Source organism: Saccoglossus kowalevskii, chromosome 5, assembly GCF_978046115.1.
Source record: "Saccoglossus kowalevskii chromosome 5, keSacKowa6.1, whole genome shotgun sequence".
Taxonomy (NCBI): domain Eukaryota; kingdom Metazoa; phylum Hemichordata; class Enteropneusta; family Harrimaniidae; genus Saccoglossus; species Saccoglossus kowalevskii.
This window is the reverse complement of record NC_140645.1, coordinates 23,006,941-23,026,223: the sequence shown is the minus strand read 5'-3', so window position 1 is coordinate 23,026,223 and position 19,283 is coordinate 23,006,941. Positions and strand designations below refer to the sequence as shown.

Here is a 19,283-nt window from a genome sequence, read left to right as displayed (position 1 = left end):
GGCGGCGTCGCACATAAAACTAAAATTATGGATTTAATAGATTTTTATTAGTTCACTGACCTACCAAATTATTTGAAAAAAACACAGTCCCCCCATCGCCCTCTATGATACAGTGACTGTAATATAGGTCACATAACAAATCAGACGATAACGATGTGTGGCTTAAAGGTAAACTGTGACCATGCCAAAATAAAAAAACATGCGGTTTATCATAATTTGTCGGGGACGGGTTCGAATGATCATTTATTTCCATTCAATTGTTTACATTTATTGCGTGTTACGTGATTATTCGCTATGAATACATTGATGTTTCATGCGTCCGTGTTGGCGACAGAGCGTTGTTACATTGTTTCTAATTTCTAGTTGGTCGCGTGTCGGTCGTGCGTGGCACCTTTAAGTCTCGATTTAGAGAGCAGTGTATTGCGATGAGTATATTTCACCTCTGAATAAAGATCCATAGACAATATATCTGCTTCCTATCTATTCTGGGAAAGCTTCAAGTGTTTTGTGGGACATACTCAAGCGTATGTTTTCTCAACCGAGATAAATTAAACAAAATTAGACAGCAAAAGAAACCCAGAAAAGTTAAAACACAGTTTCACACTTTCTGAAAAGAGAAAAATGTCAAAAAAACAAATACAAATTTAGGAATGCACTCAAGCAAATAGAATCTAATATGTTTTTAGAAAGTTATTTATTTTAACTCCACGATTTGTAGGAGGAGAAAAATTTGGCATAAAGGAAGAATAAAAAAGTTTTTCTATTATTGCCATGGCAAAAGTTGTGAAGAAATTTATTTCAGTCTCTCCTACCTAATAGAAATGCGTGTGTGACCTGCCTACCGATATAAAATCACAAACAGGATGTGTGTGTGAACACAGACTAATAGACAGAGTGATTATTAGGGCAATTCTTGCTGGGAGCTGATTGCCAATGATCACTGGAAAAAATAAATTGTTTTATAGGCTTATTGAATATACTTACCAAAAAAAATAAAACAATGTGCAAATACCTTGTTAAAATGAATCATCAAATCAATCAACAACACCCATTAGCAAATGTTTTTATTTAATTTGTATATATCAGTACACATATTTGTGGAAACTATATAATTTCTTGAATCAGATTATTGCATTTTTTTGGAGGTTGTTTGCCTCCCCAATGACTTTCAATCTTCTGCTGTGTATGCAACTGTTCTTCTTGCTCTGTTTTTAGTGAAACTGTAAACATAAACATGATTCCATACTAGTAAATAAATTTATCTCAAGTATCAATACAATTTAATAATATGAGGTTATTACGAGGATACCTTAAAGTATCCACGAAGACAGTACAGCGGGAGTATCAATGCGATGACGTACTGTCTGAGTGCATACTTTAAGGTATCCTCGCAATAACCTTATACATCTTTTCCTTCCAAGGATACATCATGGGAATGCCAATATTCCAAAAGTTTAGAACAGAATTAGCTAACTTCTTTATGTGGAGTCCGGTCAAACCTTGCTGGCAGCCATGTTTGTTTTTATTATTAGAGGATGCTTACACGCATAAGCATTCCATATTTGGAATTCGCATTTCCTTATTTTGTACAAAATGTAGAATGAAAATACCCCATAAAATACCGCAAAATTACGGCGCGGAGCGTTAGGGTGACAGATGTATAATAATATTTAATATGTCTAAAGTATGTACCGAGGCAATTATTAACAGATCCCTGTCCAGTCTTTAGCAATTGTCAAAATTAGTGCTAAATAACTATTCAATAATCTAGGAGGGGGGTATGTGCATGAAGAACCAAGATTTATTTATTAGATACGTTTGAATCCTTCAGTCAGATCTATTTTTCATATCCTGACTGACAATTTCAAATTATTCTTAGGCTAATATTTCAAAATGTTGATGGGTTTATGCAAAACCTTTTAGATTGTTAAGAATCAGATATCATTTAAACAGTGTATGTGTTTTACATGTGGTGCCATGTATCTAATCAATCCTACATCAATTTGTTCAAGCAATGTAGTTTGTATCACAAACTCGTGGAATATGTAAACAAATTATTCTTAGGCTAATATTTCAAAATGTTGATGGGTTTATGCAAAACCTTTTAGATTGTTAAGAATCAGATATCATTTAAACAGTGTATGTGTTTTACATGTGGTGCCATGTATCTAATCAATCCTACATCAATTTGTTCAAGCAATGTAGTTTGTATCACAAACTCGTGGAATATGTAAACAAATTATTCTTAGGCTAATATTTCAAAATGCAGTTGGGTTTATGCAAAATCATTTTAGATTGTTAAGAATCAGATATCATTTAAACAGTGTATGTGTTTTACATGTGGTGCTATGTATCTAATCTGTCCTACATTAATTTGTTCAAGCAATGTAGTTTGTATCACAAACTCGTGGAATATGTAAACAAATTATCCTTAGGCTAATATTTCAAAATGCAGATGGGTTTATGCAAAACCTTTTAGATTGTTAAGAATCAGATATCATTTAAACAGTGTATGTGTTTTACATGTGGTACCATGTATCTAATCTGTCCTGCATTAATTTGTTCAAGCAATGTAGTTTGTATCACAAACTCGTGGAATATGTAAACAAATTATCCTTAGGCTAATATTTCAAAATGCAGTTGGGTTTATGCAAAACCTTTTAGATTGTTAAGAATCAGATATCATTTAAACAGTGTATGTGTTTTACATGTGGTACCATGTATCTAATCTGTCCTACATTAATTTGTTCAAGCAATGTAGTTTGTATCACAAACTCGTGGAATATGTAAACAAATTATCCTTAGGCTAATATTTCAAAATGCAGTTGGGTTTATGCAAAACCGTTTAGATTGTTAAGAATCAGATATCATTTAAACAGTGTATGTGTTTTACATGTGGTACCATGTATCTAATCTGTCCTACATTAATTTGTTCAAGCAATGTAGTTTGTATCACAAACTCGTGGAATATGTAAACAAATTATCCTTAGGCTAATATTTCAAAATGCAGTTGGGTTTATGCAAAACCTTTTAGATTGTTAAGAATCAGATATCATTTAAACAGTGTATGTGTTTTACATGTGGTGCCATGTATCTAATCTGTCCTACATTAATTTGTTCAAGCAATGTAGTTTGTATCACAAACTCGTGGAATATGTAAACAAATTATCCTTAGGCTAATATTTCAAAATGCAGTTGGGTTTATGCAAAACCTTTTTGATTGTTAAGAATCAGATATCATTTAAACAGTGTATGTGTTTTACATGTGGTACCATGTATCTAATCTGTCCTACATTAATTTGTTCAAGCAATGTAGTTTGTATCACAAACTCGTGGAATATGTAAACAAATTATCCTTAGGCTAATATTTCAAAATGCAGTTGGGTTTATGCAAAACCTTTTAGATTGTTAAGAATCAGATATCATTTAAACAGTGTATGTGTTTTACATGTGGTACCATGTATCTAATCTGTCCTACATTAATTTGTTCAAGCAATGTAGTTTGTATCACAAACTCGTGGAATATGTAAACAAATTATCCTTAGGCTAATATTTCAAAATGCAGTTGGGTTTATGCAAAACCATTTAGATTGTTAAGAATCAGATATCATTTAAACAGTGTATGTGTTTTACATGTGGTGCCATGTATCTAATCTGTCCTACATTAATTTGTTCAAGCAATGTAGTTTGTATCACAAACTCGTGGAATATGTAAACAAATTATCCTTGGGCTAATATTTCAAAATGCAGTTGGGTTTATGCAAAACCTTTTTGATTGTTAAGAATCAGATATCATTTAAACAGTGTATGTGTTTTACATGTGGTACCATGTATCTAATCTGTCCTACATTAATTTGTTCAAGCAATGTAGTTTGTATCACAAACTCGTGGAATATGTAAACAAATTATCCTTAGGCTAATATTTCAAAATGCAGTTGGGTTTATGCAAAACCGTTTAGATTGTTAAGAATCAGATATCATTTAAACAGTGTATGTGTTTTACATGTGGTACCATGTATCTAATCTGTCCTACATTAATTTGTTCGAGCAATGTAGTTTGTATCACAAACTCGTGGAATATGTAAACAAATTATCCTTAGGCTAATATTTCAAAATGCAGTTGGGTTTATGCAAAACCTTTTAGATTGTTAAGAATCAGATATCATTTAAACAGTGTATGTGTTTTACATGTGGTGCCATGTATCTAATCTGTCCTACATTAATTTGTTCAAGCAATGTAGTTTGTATCACAAACTCGTGGAATATGTAAACAAATTATCCTTAGGCTAATATTTCAAAATGCAGTTGGGTTTATGCAAAACCTTTTTGATTGTTAAGAATCAGATATCATTTAAACAGTGTATGTGTTTTACATGTGGTACCATGTATCTAATCTGTCCTACATTAATTTGTTCAAGCAATGTAGTTTGTATCACAAACTCGTGGAATATGTAAACAAATTATCCTTAGGCTAATATTTCAAAATGCAGTTGGGTTTATGCAAAACCTTTTAGATTGTTAAGAATCAGATATCATTTAAACAGTGTATGTGTTTTACATGTGGTACCATGTATCTAATCTGTCCTACATTAATTTGTTCAAGCAATGTAGTTTGTATCACAAACTCGTGGAATATGTAAACAAATTATCCTTAGGCTAATATTTCAAAATGCAGTTGGGTTTATGCAAAACCATTTAGATTGTTAAGAATCAGATATCATTTAAACAGTGTATGTGTTTTACATGTGGTGCCATGTATCTAATCTGTCCTACATTAATTTGTTCAAGCAATGTAGTTTGTATCACAAACTCGTGGAATATGTAAACAAATTATCCTTGGGCTAATATTTCAAAATGCAGTTGGGTTTATGCAAAACCTTTTTGATTGTTAAGAATCAGATATCATTTAAACAGTGTATGTGTTTTACATGTGGTACCATGTATCTAATCTGTCCTACATTAATTTGTTCAAGCAATGTAGTTTGTATCACAAACTCGTGGAATATGTAAACAAATTATCCTTAGGCTAATATTTCAAAATGCAGTTGGGTTTATGCAAAACCTTTTAGATTGTTAAGAATCAGATATCATTTAAACAGTGTATGTGTTTTACATGTGGTACCATGTATCTAATCTGTCCTATATTAATTTGTTCAAGCAATGTAGTTTGTATCACAAACTCGTGGAATATGTAAACAAATTATCCTTAGGCTAATATTTCAAAATGCAGTTGGGTTTATGCAAAACCTTTTAGATTGTTAAGAATCAGATATCATTTAAACAGTGTATGTGTTTTACATGTGGTACCATGTATCTAATCTGTCCTATATTAATTTGTTCAAGCAATGTAGTTTGTATCACAAACTTGTGGAATATGTAAACAAATTATCCTTAGGCTAATATTTCAAAATGCAGTTGGGTTTATGCAAAACCATTTAGATTGTTAAGAATCAGATATCATTTAAACAGTGTATGTGTTTTACATGTGGTACCATGTATCTAGTCTGTCCTACATTAATTTGTTCAAGCAATGTAGTTTGTATCACAAACTCGTGGAATATGTAAACAAATTATCCTTAGGCTAATATTTCAAAATGCAGTTGGGTTTATGCAAAACCTTTTAGATTGTTAAGAATCAGATATCATTTAAACAGTGTATGTGTTTTACATGTGGTACCATGTATCTAATCTGTCCTACATTAATTTGTTCAAGCAATGTAGTTTGTATCACAAACTCGTGGAATATGTAAACGTTTTGAATTGAATTGACTCCAGTATTGAATTGACAGTATGAATGACTCCACCCATAAACATATTTTTTTTAATCACATAAGAATAAACTGATGGTGAAATGGCTATCATTTATGCAAATGAACCATGTTCCAAATAGGTATGCAATACAACCCATGTGAGAAACATAGTTTGTTTACAAGAAATATGATTGCATGTTGTTTGGCAGCAGCAGCAGCAGCACTTTGATAAATCTGATATTAATAATTATATATGATATAATTTATCTCATATAAATATTGAGCACGATACCTAATATTAATTATATGTATTATTCATATCTGATATTATTGATATCTGATTGCTCGTGAGTTGTGTGTTGCATGTTCATAATATGCTTGCAGTTTATAATACATAGTCTTTTCGAAAGAAATTAGAAATATTCATTTTTCATCAGTATCCTTTGTGTTTTACCATTGTTTGCGTATGCATAGAGTCAAACTTCACTGTTTTTGACTGCATACAACACTCCACAGCAATGTCCTTTCAGCCATTAGACACATACTTTTGACAATTTCTGATAGTTGTCTCAATGGCCATTTGATATTGCATTACAAAACAACAAGCCTGTGATAACAGAAAAGCACTCACTGTACTCCATATGTAATTCCAAAGCTAATGGTTTCAATATTTCACGGTAAGAGACACACCAGGACAGGAAAAACATCACTTTCTTTTTTGAGCGAAACAGCAAGTTTTTCTGTAGAGAAGGTCCCATACTTTTAGCATGACCCGTCCCGGGTGTTGGTTTATCAGTTCCATCTGTAATAGTTGGAAAACATTTGAATGACTGAATAATATTAATCATATTCTACAATTATTTTTACAGTAAGCATAGCAGTAAAATGTTAGCGTGTGGGCACTTCAAATTAGAGTACAGTCAAGGGGTTATATTCACTAATGTTTAGGTGGTGCCAGTTTAGCTTGCTTTCAAAAACTACAACACAACTAATTGTGCAGAGAAATTTGCCTAAATACCCCATATATACCCCATATAATTTATCGATAATAATGATACTCATATTAAAAATTTTAAGTTTTAATGAAAAAGCTTACACTTGGACTGTACTGTAGTTATGTATACAGATTAAGGTAGAGATGCAGTTTATTTGGCTTGCTTTTTAATTGAGTAATGAGACAATGAAGATGGTATTATATATCCAGCATGTTATATATTTTCTGAAAGCTTATTATACAAACTTTGTAAAACTTGTCTTTATTTTAAATATCCAGAATGCGTTTTTGATTTTGGGTCAAAAATATGCTTTTTTGGACAAAAGTGGTTTAAAAAAAATTAGCTCAAAAACTTCAAGTCCGTTTGTGGGTAAAATTACATCACTGGATACCTTGGTATACTACTAATTCAAATGCGTCCACTCATCTCTCTAACGGCTTTCAAAGTCGCACAGCATGACCTCAAAGTTCACTCTTTTCTATTTTTGCATAATTTATATATCCATGTTAATTGCGGACTTGTTATTTTTGTTCCACTCGTCGTAATAAACTGTCCGGACGCATTTTGAAGGGGGAACACCTTGTCAATAATGTGTGAAAATTTCGAGGCAAATGGCCAAAGCGTCTATCAGCTATTTTAATTTAAATCCCAAGAATTCACCAAAAATAGAAGACGAGAAAAAAGCTAATTTGCATATTTGCGCGTTAAACCGGGAATTACTGCTTTGTCATACTTTCTAGACTATTGAAATTGAAAGTTAACGTATAGACATAGACATTTTATGTAAAATTGTTGGACCAGAACAACTGCTCTTGAATATATAAATCAGAAACACGTCATTCATACCAGTGTTTTGATGGGGTCGGTAAAAACACGTGTCAATGCCCAGTAAACATGACGTCATCTCATGAATAATTAAACAGGGGGCGGTCCTAGGAAGGTGACTTTTTATCACGATCAAAACATCATGGCTTCTCTTCGATGTATTTTCAATAAAAAATCTACGAGTATTTCAGAGCCTATGGTTTACCGTGAAGAGTACAATGTGGGATATTAAATTAATTATCCTTGATGATGTTTATGTAGTATTTAGAACCAACTCCAGGAAGCGAACGCACAATAATGAATAATTGCGTAATCCTAGAATCGAAACGCGAGGCACAGAAGTTTTGTTTAGCGTTTCCAATCCCATTTTCCCCACTGCAACATATTTGTTAAAAGAAATATTTGAATTCTGTTCGTTTTTTAAGGAGGCAATTTTTTTATTTTTTCCGATTTTGGTAACGCCTTATTCAGGGATTTTCTAAGACAGTCTCAGACAATCAGCGCACGGATGTACGTACTAGTACAAAACATGCTGTTGAACTACCGGCGACGGTCGCTGCAAGGAGAGAGCTCCAGCTCCTAACGTAAAAGTTTTAAAATTTCGACCGGTTTTAAATAATTTGTGTTGGAAATCTGACATGACATGAGTGCAAAATTTAGGTGCATTTTCGAGCGGTCGAATTTTTCTGAATAGAAATCAGCAAATGAAAAAATAGGAGTGCTAAACAGTGTGCTCGTTAGTTTAAAAAAATGGAATGTCCGTCAAATTGACGTAAACTTCCCCATTTTTCACGGAAAAAGCAAAGGTCGTGGCCGAGTTGCAGGCTAAAGAACTCAAAAATCAAAACAAAATCATCAATCAGTAAGTATTATGACAAGGAAAACAAAACATCAGACGCGGAGAAGCGGTCAGCGCGTCAAAAGAGTTGTTAATGTATCAAGTTACCTCTCTCTGTGATTTATTTTTCATTTCATTTGCTTGTTTTCAATTAATTTTAGCGTACCTCTGCAATTTATTTTAGCATTGTCAGTTGTTTGCTTCATTGAATTAAACGGAGTTCGTCCGGTTGCAAACAAAGCTGTCTCGCACCACCTAGCACCTAGCATTGGACAAAAGATACACGAAAGTTTGTATCTCCCCGACCCAGTGCAATATATCCTGTTAGAATCAAAGCTCACGTGTCCCTTATTTGAGGGACCAGATTCTGCCGTAAATTCGGGATGGGATTTAGAAAAAAAATATGACTTTTAAGGTGTATTTTAGCGTCATTTTCGGACATTTCAATCATTCCTGATGCCTAATATAGAGTCTAAGTTTTACCGTAGTCATTGACGCCTATTCAAGAGTATGATGTTTATTGTGACTAGCGTGAATGGGTAAGCTTCGTTTCGACAATGAGCTGTTATCACTGTGAACAATGTTAAATTATTCTTCACATGCTCAGTTTATTTTTTGAGAACAATTATTTCAAAATAATATCTCTCAGTCAATCAGAAACTCGGATTCACGCCTTCAGGGAAAGTCACGTTTGGACGCTCACATCGATTTTGTTTTTCGTTCGGCGGGCTGATGCCTTCAGTGTAGCTTTTGCCTCTTCCGACATAGAAATCATCTGAATCTTCTTTCTACCTCTCTTTCTTTTCACACCACGCATAATGTAATGATAAAAATTAGGAAAAAACGCTGAGGAAATATAATGTTTGGTTTGCTAGCGAGCGATAACTGATTCGAGAATAATTGCACATGCGCGTGAATTGAATGAACTATGACCCGTACAATCTCGATATGCATATTGTCAATCAAAGGTCCTGTTATTTGCTTACTCATGCAAATTAGGCAATTGGACATAAACATTGCCACGTGCGAGTGTTTTTTATTTTTAACCAGAAAATAAACAGCAATTTTAATGGTGTTCCAATAAGAATTCATTGGTCAAATTTTCACAGAATGTTCTTTAGATAAAAATCTATATAAAAAACGAAAAAAACTATTTTTGATTGAAATTCACAAATAAACTGCATCTCTACCTTAAAGGAAACATCAATCCAAACAACATAATGACCTTTAAAGAAAAAGCTCCACAAATGTAGGAGAATGCAATTTACAGTTTTTTTATATCACTTTTCATTCTCTAGATATTCAACTTTTCATTAGTATAACTGTGGAATACTTTATTTACTCGCTGATTTTTGATGAGTTCAATGTGAAATATAAGAAAAAAAGTATAAACATCCGAAACATCCCTTCAGCGAAAATAGCGAAAATAAATTCCAAGCGAAAATACAGTATGTAGTCAGCCATCTTGATTCTCAAGCAAAGGATTATGGGTAAAGTATGATATCACAGAATCTGTTGTCAGAAATTGCATGTTCTTTGCCTAGCTCTTTTATCTGGGAGTATTATGTTGTTAGCCTTGACTTTCCCTTCAATCTGAGGTTCCTGAATGTTTGGGTCTTATGTCAGTATGTTCACCAACAGGTACTGCAATGTTTGCCAAAACAATAGTTTTACAATAAATCATCTGCTAGCGTTGCTACTGAGATAAAACAAATTGATTTATTTGAAACTGCTCATAGGACTCAAGTCAAGAATTTAGTGATCACCTTTACATAAAGACCACTTTTTGGCAGTCCCTGGGCATAACAAATAAGCAATCTGTGGATAAAGACTACCTGTTTATGTGACTACACTTTCAGCAATTTTTTTTGAATAATAAATTGTATTTCGTTATTAATTTTGTCAAGTCAAACTTATTTCACTTTTATGCAACTCAAATAAATGTATTTTTGTTTCAACAGAATCATCTAATATTTTTTGAGTTGGTGATCCATAAAAAACAAGTTGTTGTCAATGACATAGTCATTATCATTCAAACAAGATGGCCACCAATCAGCCATTTTGGTTTTGATGGTGACAAAAATGCATGTGTGTTTGGCAGACAAAATGTCTTATGTGTGCATTTAGTTTGAACTTGATTAGTTTAGGCATGCCAAGGATGCATTATTTATAAAAAAACATAGCCACCAGTTTAAATTAAAGTTGAAAAATTAAAATGAAGTAGTCAAATTATGTTCAATGTACATGTATTGTATATACCAAGTTTGAAAAAAAATGTGTCCATGCACGCCTAACATTTGGTTTCGGACAGTTGAACACTTTTTGATATATATGTCAAATATGATGTATGATATATGTGTGAAGTTTAAGTGGCATAACTGCATTACTAAAACAAAATGGCCGCCAGACAGCCATTCCAAAATTGATCTAAAATTTGTTATTTTGAAGCAGATCATAAAACAAATACATTTATCCAATATGATGCATAATGTATGTGTAAACTTTTAAATTTATTAGTCTAAGCATGTTAAATTTATATCCGAAACTGCATTTTTTAAAACAAAATAGTGACTAGTTGGCCATTTTGAACTGGATTTGAAATATAAAATAATGTGAATCAAGATCTCATTGTGTTCAATGTATGTACCAAGTGCAAAGCAAAGTCTGTCCTCACAATCAAGTTTCGGTTCCAGATTTTAAATATGTTTGATATTTAGCATTAAAAAGGCTGTCATTTGGTCATTTTCAATCAGATCATTTAACATATGCATGTCAAGTACAATGTATGATACATGTTTGGGGTTTGAACTTGAACAGTCCAATCATGTATAAGATATGTCTGGAAATACACATACACACACACACACACACACACACACGCACACAAAAAAAGGTCAATCCATAAGTCCCTGTTTACGGAGTTCATCTGAATGGGGACTAATAATCTAATAATCGATTATAACTAATTTAAGGAAGTTTGTTGGGTGGTCACTGTACACAGGTAAGACTGTATCAACATTTATTAATAGTTTAACTAAAACATGTAAAAATACACTAGATTAACTTGGCCTCTGACCTTTTCCTGTTTTTCTCTTTGCCATAGATAATAAAGCATATAGATCAGATAACGCAGACAGGATGTATACTAGAGGATCTTTTTTACTTCGACCACAGAGTATTTTGATGACATCCAATAGCACAGAGGTTGTAAATGTCTGAGTGCATTGTAATGATTTATCCTATATGAGAACAGGTATAAAGATTAGAGCAATGAGTTCATTAAAGTTGTTAAGGAAATGAACCATTTTCCGCACACTGTGGGATCCTGTGTTATGCATGAAATCAAATGTAAAACAGGACAAACACAAGTCATTGTGTTGGAATGACACAAAACATCACATGTGATTTGACAAATATAAAAATATTTAGCGCTTACAATGTTCTATACTGCTAAAATTCCAAATCAAGCTGTTTGATTTCAGTCCACGTCTTTCACATGTTATGCAAGATCTCAAATGGAGAATCGCTTATATCCAGGATCATAGCACCATGGACCCTTTTTTTCCAATTGAATATTTTCCGACATTTTGCAAGTCTTGTGTGATGAGATGTATCACTTGATCTCATTTGCATACACAGCCTATACAGCTTAGCAAATAAGATGTGCAAGATGTATCACATGATCTCATTTGCATACACAGCTTGTATAGCTAAGCCAATGAGATGCGCAAGATGTATCACATGATCTCATTTGCATACAGTCTGTATAGCTCTGGTAATAAGATGTGCAAGATGAATTATATGATCTTATTTGCATACCTAGTGTGTAAATTCAAGCCAATGAGATATATATGATCTATCATGTGATCTCATTTGCATACACAACCTGCAAAGCTAAACCAATAAGATGTGCTGGATTTATCATGTGATTTAAAATTTGCATACAAAATCACAACATGTTACCTGATTAATTCTTATCATTGCATTGTGGACAGCTTCTTCAGTGCTGCTGTAATTCTTGTTTTTTGAAAGCACATCAGAAACTTGTAAAATGTCCTTCAAAAAATTAAGCGTTAGAGGAAGAAATCAGGAATTCGGTAAAGTTATAAAACAACTTCAAATTTATCGAAGTACAATTACAGAATAATCGCGTAATAAAAAAAAAGCCATTCTGAGTTACATTGAAAATTTCAGTGCCTTTACGTATGACATGACACAGTCCCTGTCTGTTTTCAGTGTAAGTTCACATAGAAGATCAGCAAGGGGTATTTTTGTAAGCTGTAATCAATTGTTTATTTTACGTAATAATGTTTTATTTAAATAAATAAAAAACGTAAATTCGTAGACATGGGCAAGGTGTAAAATGTAATCAGCTATTTTATTCGTCCGTAATTTGTACAACGATATTTTTGTTTGTAAGTGTATAAAACATTTTGCAAATAAAATTCATACACAATCTCCAATTTTGATTCTTAAACACAAATTATCAAATATATTATATAAATATAGAATGTAATTAGGAATTTGCTTTTTCTGTGAAGTGTAAAAACCTATTTTTACTGTAAAAGAAACTTTCATTTCTTTTCCTGCAAAAACGTAAAATGCTGTTTTTATTTTCTGTAACCTGTACCAGCTATCCCCCCTTGAGACCCCTCCATATAGTAGTCGCATGTATACCGGTATATATTTTCTTAATAAAAAGTGATATTTTAATTCCCTGTTTTTAAACTTCACCCGATGAATTTAGGTACTCCAAATTCATGTACTTGTTTTCTGAGCTAAGACAGAAAACTGTTAATTATTTTATTATAGCCAAAATAATTTTCGCTAAAAAGACATTTTGGCTGTCTTGTACAAAATTTATTGTTTCTGATTTTTGATGAATTGAATGTAAAATATAGAAAAAAAGGTATTTTCCCTGGTTTTCATTTTAATTAATTCATCCCTTCAGACAAAATAAAGTTGTTTACATTATATATAATTGTATTTTCAATTACAGGGCAGAATCTTAAGATTTTACCAATAGATTTTCTCACCCAAATTTTTCTGGACTTTTTTTATATTTTTCAATATTTCTTGAAATAAACCCAAATTTTGGAACCAATAAACAAAATGTGAGTCAATTTTCAGTTTTTACTCAAAAAAATTGGCTAATTTTGTCTCCTAAAAAGTGCAGACTAAAAATGAGACTATTTTGTGATGAAAAGATGGAACTGATGGTGAAAAAGGTAAGTGAGTAAGTATCACAAAGTCAAATTATGTTCACCATAATAATAAACAGAGTACTGTGAAATACTTTATTTTAACTGGAATTAATTTTCACCGAAAAAGGCTTTTTGCGTGTTTTGTATGGAATTTATTTTCACTGATTTTTAGTGAGTTTGAATGTAAAATATAGGAAAAAAGGTATATTTGCTGGATTTGATTTTCACTCAATCATTACTTCAGCGAAAACAGCGAAAATTAATTCCCAGCAAAAATAAAGTATTTTACAGTATGTCATATAATCACAGCGACTCCTCGAACACTCAACAAGGAATTCTGGATAGCTATGGTTTATTGAAATAAAACAGTTTGTGACACAGTATGTAAAATCAAATCACATGACAAATTATATTGAAAATCTCACCTGCATTGTTTGTACTGGTAGATCAAAATGCGAGCCATTGTATAACCTAATAACATATGCATAAATAAAACTAACAGAGTTAAGAAAACACCATGTAATAGTAAAATTGTTTGGCCATGCATACTCTGATCTCAAACTACATCCAAACTGAATACTGTAAAATACTTAAATTATTTTAGTTGGAATTAATTTTCACTGAATAGACTTTTGGGGTGTTTTGTACGGAATATATTTTTACTGATTTTTGACGAGTTGAATGTAAAATATAGGAAAAAAAAGTATATTCACTGGATTTTATTTACACGGAATCATTCTTTCAGCGAAAATAGTGAAAATTAATTCCAAGCGAAAATAAAGTATTCCACAGTACATCAAGGTAGTCAGCTGCCATTAAAATAAATGATCAGATTTCCCTGTATTTTGCATTAAACGAATCCCTTGTGTTGCCTAGATAGGGTTGGGAGAATTAGAAATGGTGATGTCCACAAATTTGATAAAAAAGCACAAAATGACGTGTGACTGTTGTCTGCAATGAACCAAGATTTGAGAAAGAATTATAAAACTGCCCCAGCTGAGCCAGTCTAATCTTATCGTAACAACAAAAAAATACATTGACATTTGACCTAAATCCGTACAAGTTCAAATAATTGAGCTTCATAATTTTGTAAAATTTAGTTTTGTTTTCATTTATTTCATAAAATGTACTTCAAATAAATCTTATTTGTAAATAGTTGTCAAGATCGCATTGTAAGTGATTAATGTCCAATTTCATGAGGCATTTAGTGTTGAAATAACAACCAAGTTGCCCCACGATAGTAACTAAACTAGTCCAGTATGGTTCTGGAATGAAAGATGCAGTGACATCAACCCTCAAGGTCCTAGTCATGATTTTCTTTGTTTGTTTGGTTGTGGCCAGAAAAATAAATATTTATTTTGTGTATTTCTTTCAAAGAATTCTTCAAAACTTATACATTATGCCATACAATCAGGGTATTTTCTTCTCCTTTAAAAGAAAATTGTTATAATTGTTATGTGCATATTAATTAGCTAGTTAATATGCATGAATAATACATGCAGCACATTTCAATAAAGGATACAGTACTTCTAAGAGGTTGAATTGCACAGAATCAGCAGGTTTTTGACTTTTCAATAAATCTGTTAATTTAGGTATTTTATCAACTATATTTGGTATTTCGTGTTCAGAAGTTGAAGCATCATTTTGTAGTGAGTCAGCGTTGTTTTCTAATTTCAATTCTTCTATTAAATGTTTATCCTGTTGGAAATGATCAGAAAAGAAAATTTACAAATGTTAGTGTTGAGGAAGCACATCCACATTTTGTTGCTGATACAGTTACTGATAAGTTCCAGCCATCCTTAATTAATATCTGCTACCCACTGCAAAAAAGATACAGTGATATTTAAATTAGCTAAGAACAGGAAATCACACAAAGACATCAGTTTATGTTCATTTCAACTGGATGCCCAATTCGTAGCCCTGGATAACGCAAGCTTCACAGTATGGACTCCAGCATCAGAGTGATTGCAAATTTGAATCTCAAGGATGGCTTCACACTCAGTATAGAAAATTGTTTATCCTAGCTTGAAGCATTTGAAGGTTGAGCAGTATGGTATACAGTCAGACAGGAAACTGAAAAATTATGCAATTTTAATTTTTTCTTGTATTGGGATTATTAATCAAATCCATAATGTATAAGTTCAACATTAAATAATGCCCTCCAATAGATGCATTGAAGGTCTGAAACAGAAAAAACAAGCCATGCATGGCACAGTTCCTGTTAGTTATCAAATTCAAGATATATAGTTTTGTTTATAGTAATATAGCTGGAATATAACCATGTCAGGAATATGATTATGATGATTGTTTAACATTACAATAATTGACATTTGTATCTGATCGTCAAACAAGTACTTGTCCACATTGAGAGATATGGCTCTGGAACAGCATCAATTAAAACAAGTCATTGTAAATGACACAGTTCCCGTCCAAAATTTTGTGATCTGACATATCAATATGATGCTGATGAACTCATTGAGATTAGATTGAAACCATTATTAGGAGATAGATTTGTAAAAAATTATGATTTAGTGCTTTTACACGAGAATTAGACATTGGGTAGTCATATTGAATCAAATTACAAAAATAATGTTCATGTTGATGTATCTATTGGTATACTGTCTTTTTGTACAAAATTTAAACCGAAATGTTCATTGCATTCATGGGAAAGTAGGCATGGCTATCATGAAAAACAAAATGGCCACCAGTCAGCCATATTAGTTTGAATTACAGAAAATCGGCCCAGTCATTGCTGAGAAACAGCTCCAGACATGTAAAAATGACGATTTAGCGCTTTTACATGAAAATTGGGCCATATTGAAATGAATCACAAAAATCATGTTGGTGCAGATGTATCTTATGGTATATAATCTTTGTATAAGATTTAAACAGAAACGTTCATTGCATTCAAGATAAAGTAGCATGGGTACCATAACAAACAAGATGGCTGCCAGTCAGCCATATTTGTTCGAATCACGAAAAAAAAATGACGTGCGCCTACAACCCAATATGTATGATCATCATTCCAACTTTGATTCAAATCGGCCCAGTCATCTCCGAGAAACTGCTGCAGACATGTTTTGGTATCAGAAATAGCAAATTTTACATCCAAATTTGGCCGCCAGTCGGCCTTTTTTTCTCCGATCATAAAGTAACTTGACGCGTATATGTAAGACATTATGTATTGTCTTCATGTAAAGTTTGAATGAAATCTGTCAATGGGTGTCCAAGATATAGCCCCAGACGTATGTACGTACGGATGGGCGGACGGAACAAACCCAAATTAATAGTCCCCGTTTTCGAACTGTCAGAACGGGGACTAACAAAATCAGCAATTTTGAATACATGTATACATCTACATGTATAACATGATGTATGATGAATATATCAAATTTGAACATAATCAGTCAAAGCATGTCAGTGATTCTAGAAGGCCATTCATTAAAACAAAATGGCCGCCAGTCAGCAATTTAGAATCCGATCTGAAAAATAAAATGACGTGCATCAGGAACCCATAATGTCTAATGTATGTTATAAGATGGAATGAAATCCATCTATAAATGTCAGAAATGCTTCATATTTGATGATTTTTTAAGCACAAAAATGACCACCATTCGGCCATTTTTAATAGGATCGTCAAACCTATATATCTGTATATTTATGACATGATGTATAATGAATATTTAAAATTTGAACATAATCAGTCACAGCAAGTCAGAGATATGGCACGAGAACCACTGATTGGCGACCATTTTGAATTTTGAATCTTATCTGAAAAACAAAATAATTGGCATCAAGGTCCCATAGCGTATAATGTATATACCAAGTTTGAACAAAATCCATCTGTAAACAGCCAAGAAATGCTTGATTTTGATGATTTTTCAGTACAAAAATGGCCATCAAATTGTCATTGCCATCTTGAATCAGATCGTGAAACAAATTGATGTGCATATGTATAATATTATGTATAATGTATGTGTGAAGTTTGATTGTGATTGGTCCTGGCACATACGGACACACAGATGCACAAGGGTTAAAACATAAGTCCATGTTTCCGGACTGGGTCTGAACGGGAACTAAAAACATTTTTCCATTCTACCATAAGTGTAAAGTACAGGTCTCTGACACACACGAACATACCGAGAAGAATATTTTGATGTAGGGTGGAGGATAAGATGACCAGTGAAATAATAAAATAAAAAAGTAAAATAGATTGAAAGAATCTACCATTTCCGCTCACCTGAGCATTCCACCATGGTGTCCATACATCAACGATACCTTCTACTCTGCCATCTTTTATCAATGTTTCAAATTCCTTCTTTTCTACTTCAGTTAGCCTTTCCCATAATGCATCAGTGTCCTTGTCTGTCAAATAGGATTGAAAAAGATAAATAATAAACAATTTTTAAGGTAATGTGAGCAGAGTTTAGTCCACGTCTAAATGGATATAAATACCTAGATCTAATCCCGCTAATCCATCCTATCTGTCTAAATGAACATAAATACCTAGATCTGATCCTGTTAATCCATCCTATCTGTCTAAATGAACATAAATACCTAGATCTAATCCCGCTAATCCATCCTATCTGTCTAAATGAACATAAATACCTAGATCTGATCCCGCTAATCTATCCTATCTGTCTAAATGAACATAAATACCTAGACCTAATCCTGCTAATCCATCCTATCTGTCTAAATGAACATAAATACCTAGATCTAATCCTGCTAATCCATCCTATCTGTCTAAATGAACATAAATACCTAGATCCGATCCTGCTATTCCATCCTATCTGTCTAAATGAACATAAATACCTAGATCTAATCCCGCTAATCCATCCTATGTCTAAATGAACATAAATACCTAGATCTGATCCTGCTAATCCATCCTATCTGTCTAAATGAACATAAATACCTAGATCTAATCCCGCTAATCCATCCTACGTCTAAATGGACATAAATACCTAGATCTGATCCTGCTAATCCATCCTATCTGTCTAAATGAACATAAATACCTAGATCTGATCCTGCTAATCCATCCTATCTGTCTAAATGAACATAAATACCTAGATCTAATCCCGCTAATCCATCCTATGTCTAAATGAACATAAATACCTAGATCTGATCCTGCTAATCCATCCTATCTGTCTAAATGAACATAAATACCTAGATCTGATCCTGCTAATCCATCCTATCTGTCTAAATGAACATAAATACCTAGATCTAATCCCGCTAATCCATCCTATCTGTCTAAATGAACATAAATACCTAGATCTAATCTCGCTAATCCATCCTATCTGTCTAAATGAACATAAATACCTAGATCTAATCCCGCTAATCCATCCTATCTGTCTAAATGAACATAAATACCTAGATCTAATCCCGCTAATCCATCCTATGTCTAAATGAACATAAATACCTAGATCTGATCCTGCTAATCCATCCTATCTGTCTAAATGAACATAAATATCTAGATCCAATCCTGCTAATCCATTCTATCTGTCTAAATGAACATAAATACCTAGATCTAATCCTGCTATTCCATCCTATCTGTCTAAATGAACATAAATACCTAGATCTAATCCCGCTAATCCATCCTATCTGTCTAAATGAACATAAATACCTAGATCTGATCCTGCTAATCCATCTTATCTGTCTAAATGAACATAAATAC

General features: G+C 32.7%; 1 protein-coding gene across 1 annotated transcript in view; it reads right to left on the bottom strand.

Annotated features, from left to right (window-relative positions):
- Positions 1–1,047: 1,047 nt before the first annotated feature.
- Positions 1,048–19,283, bottom strand: part of LOC102803950 (zinc finger HIT domain-containing protein 2-like) — a 31,255-nt gene continuing 13,019 nt past the window's right edge. The window contains exons 5-11 of the mRNA XM_085499237.1: positions 17,853–17,977; positions 15,135–15,310; positions 14,038–14,107; positions 12,372–12,464; positions 11,485–11,647; positions 6,382–6,552; positions 1,048–1,220 (exon numbers count right to left, since the gene is read on the bottom strand). Of these exons, the coding sequence (XP_085355363.1) occupies positions 1,105–1,220; positions 6,382–6,552; positions 11,485–11,647; positions 12,372–12,464; positions 14,038–14,107; positions 15,135–15,310; positions 17,853–17,977 (914 nt within the window). The 3' untranslated portion in view covers positions 1,048–1,104. The remainder of the gene's footprint in view (positions 1,221–6,381; positions 6,553–11,484; positions 11,648–12,371; positions 12,465–14,037; positions 14,108–15,134; positions 15,311–17,852; positions 17,978–19,283) is intronic.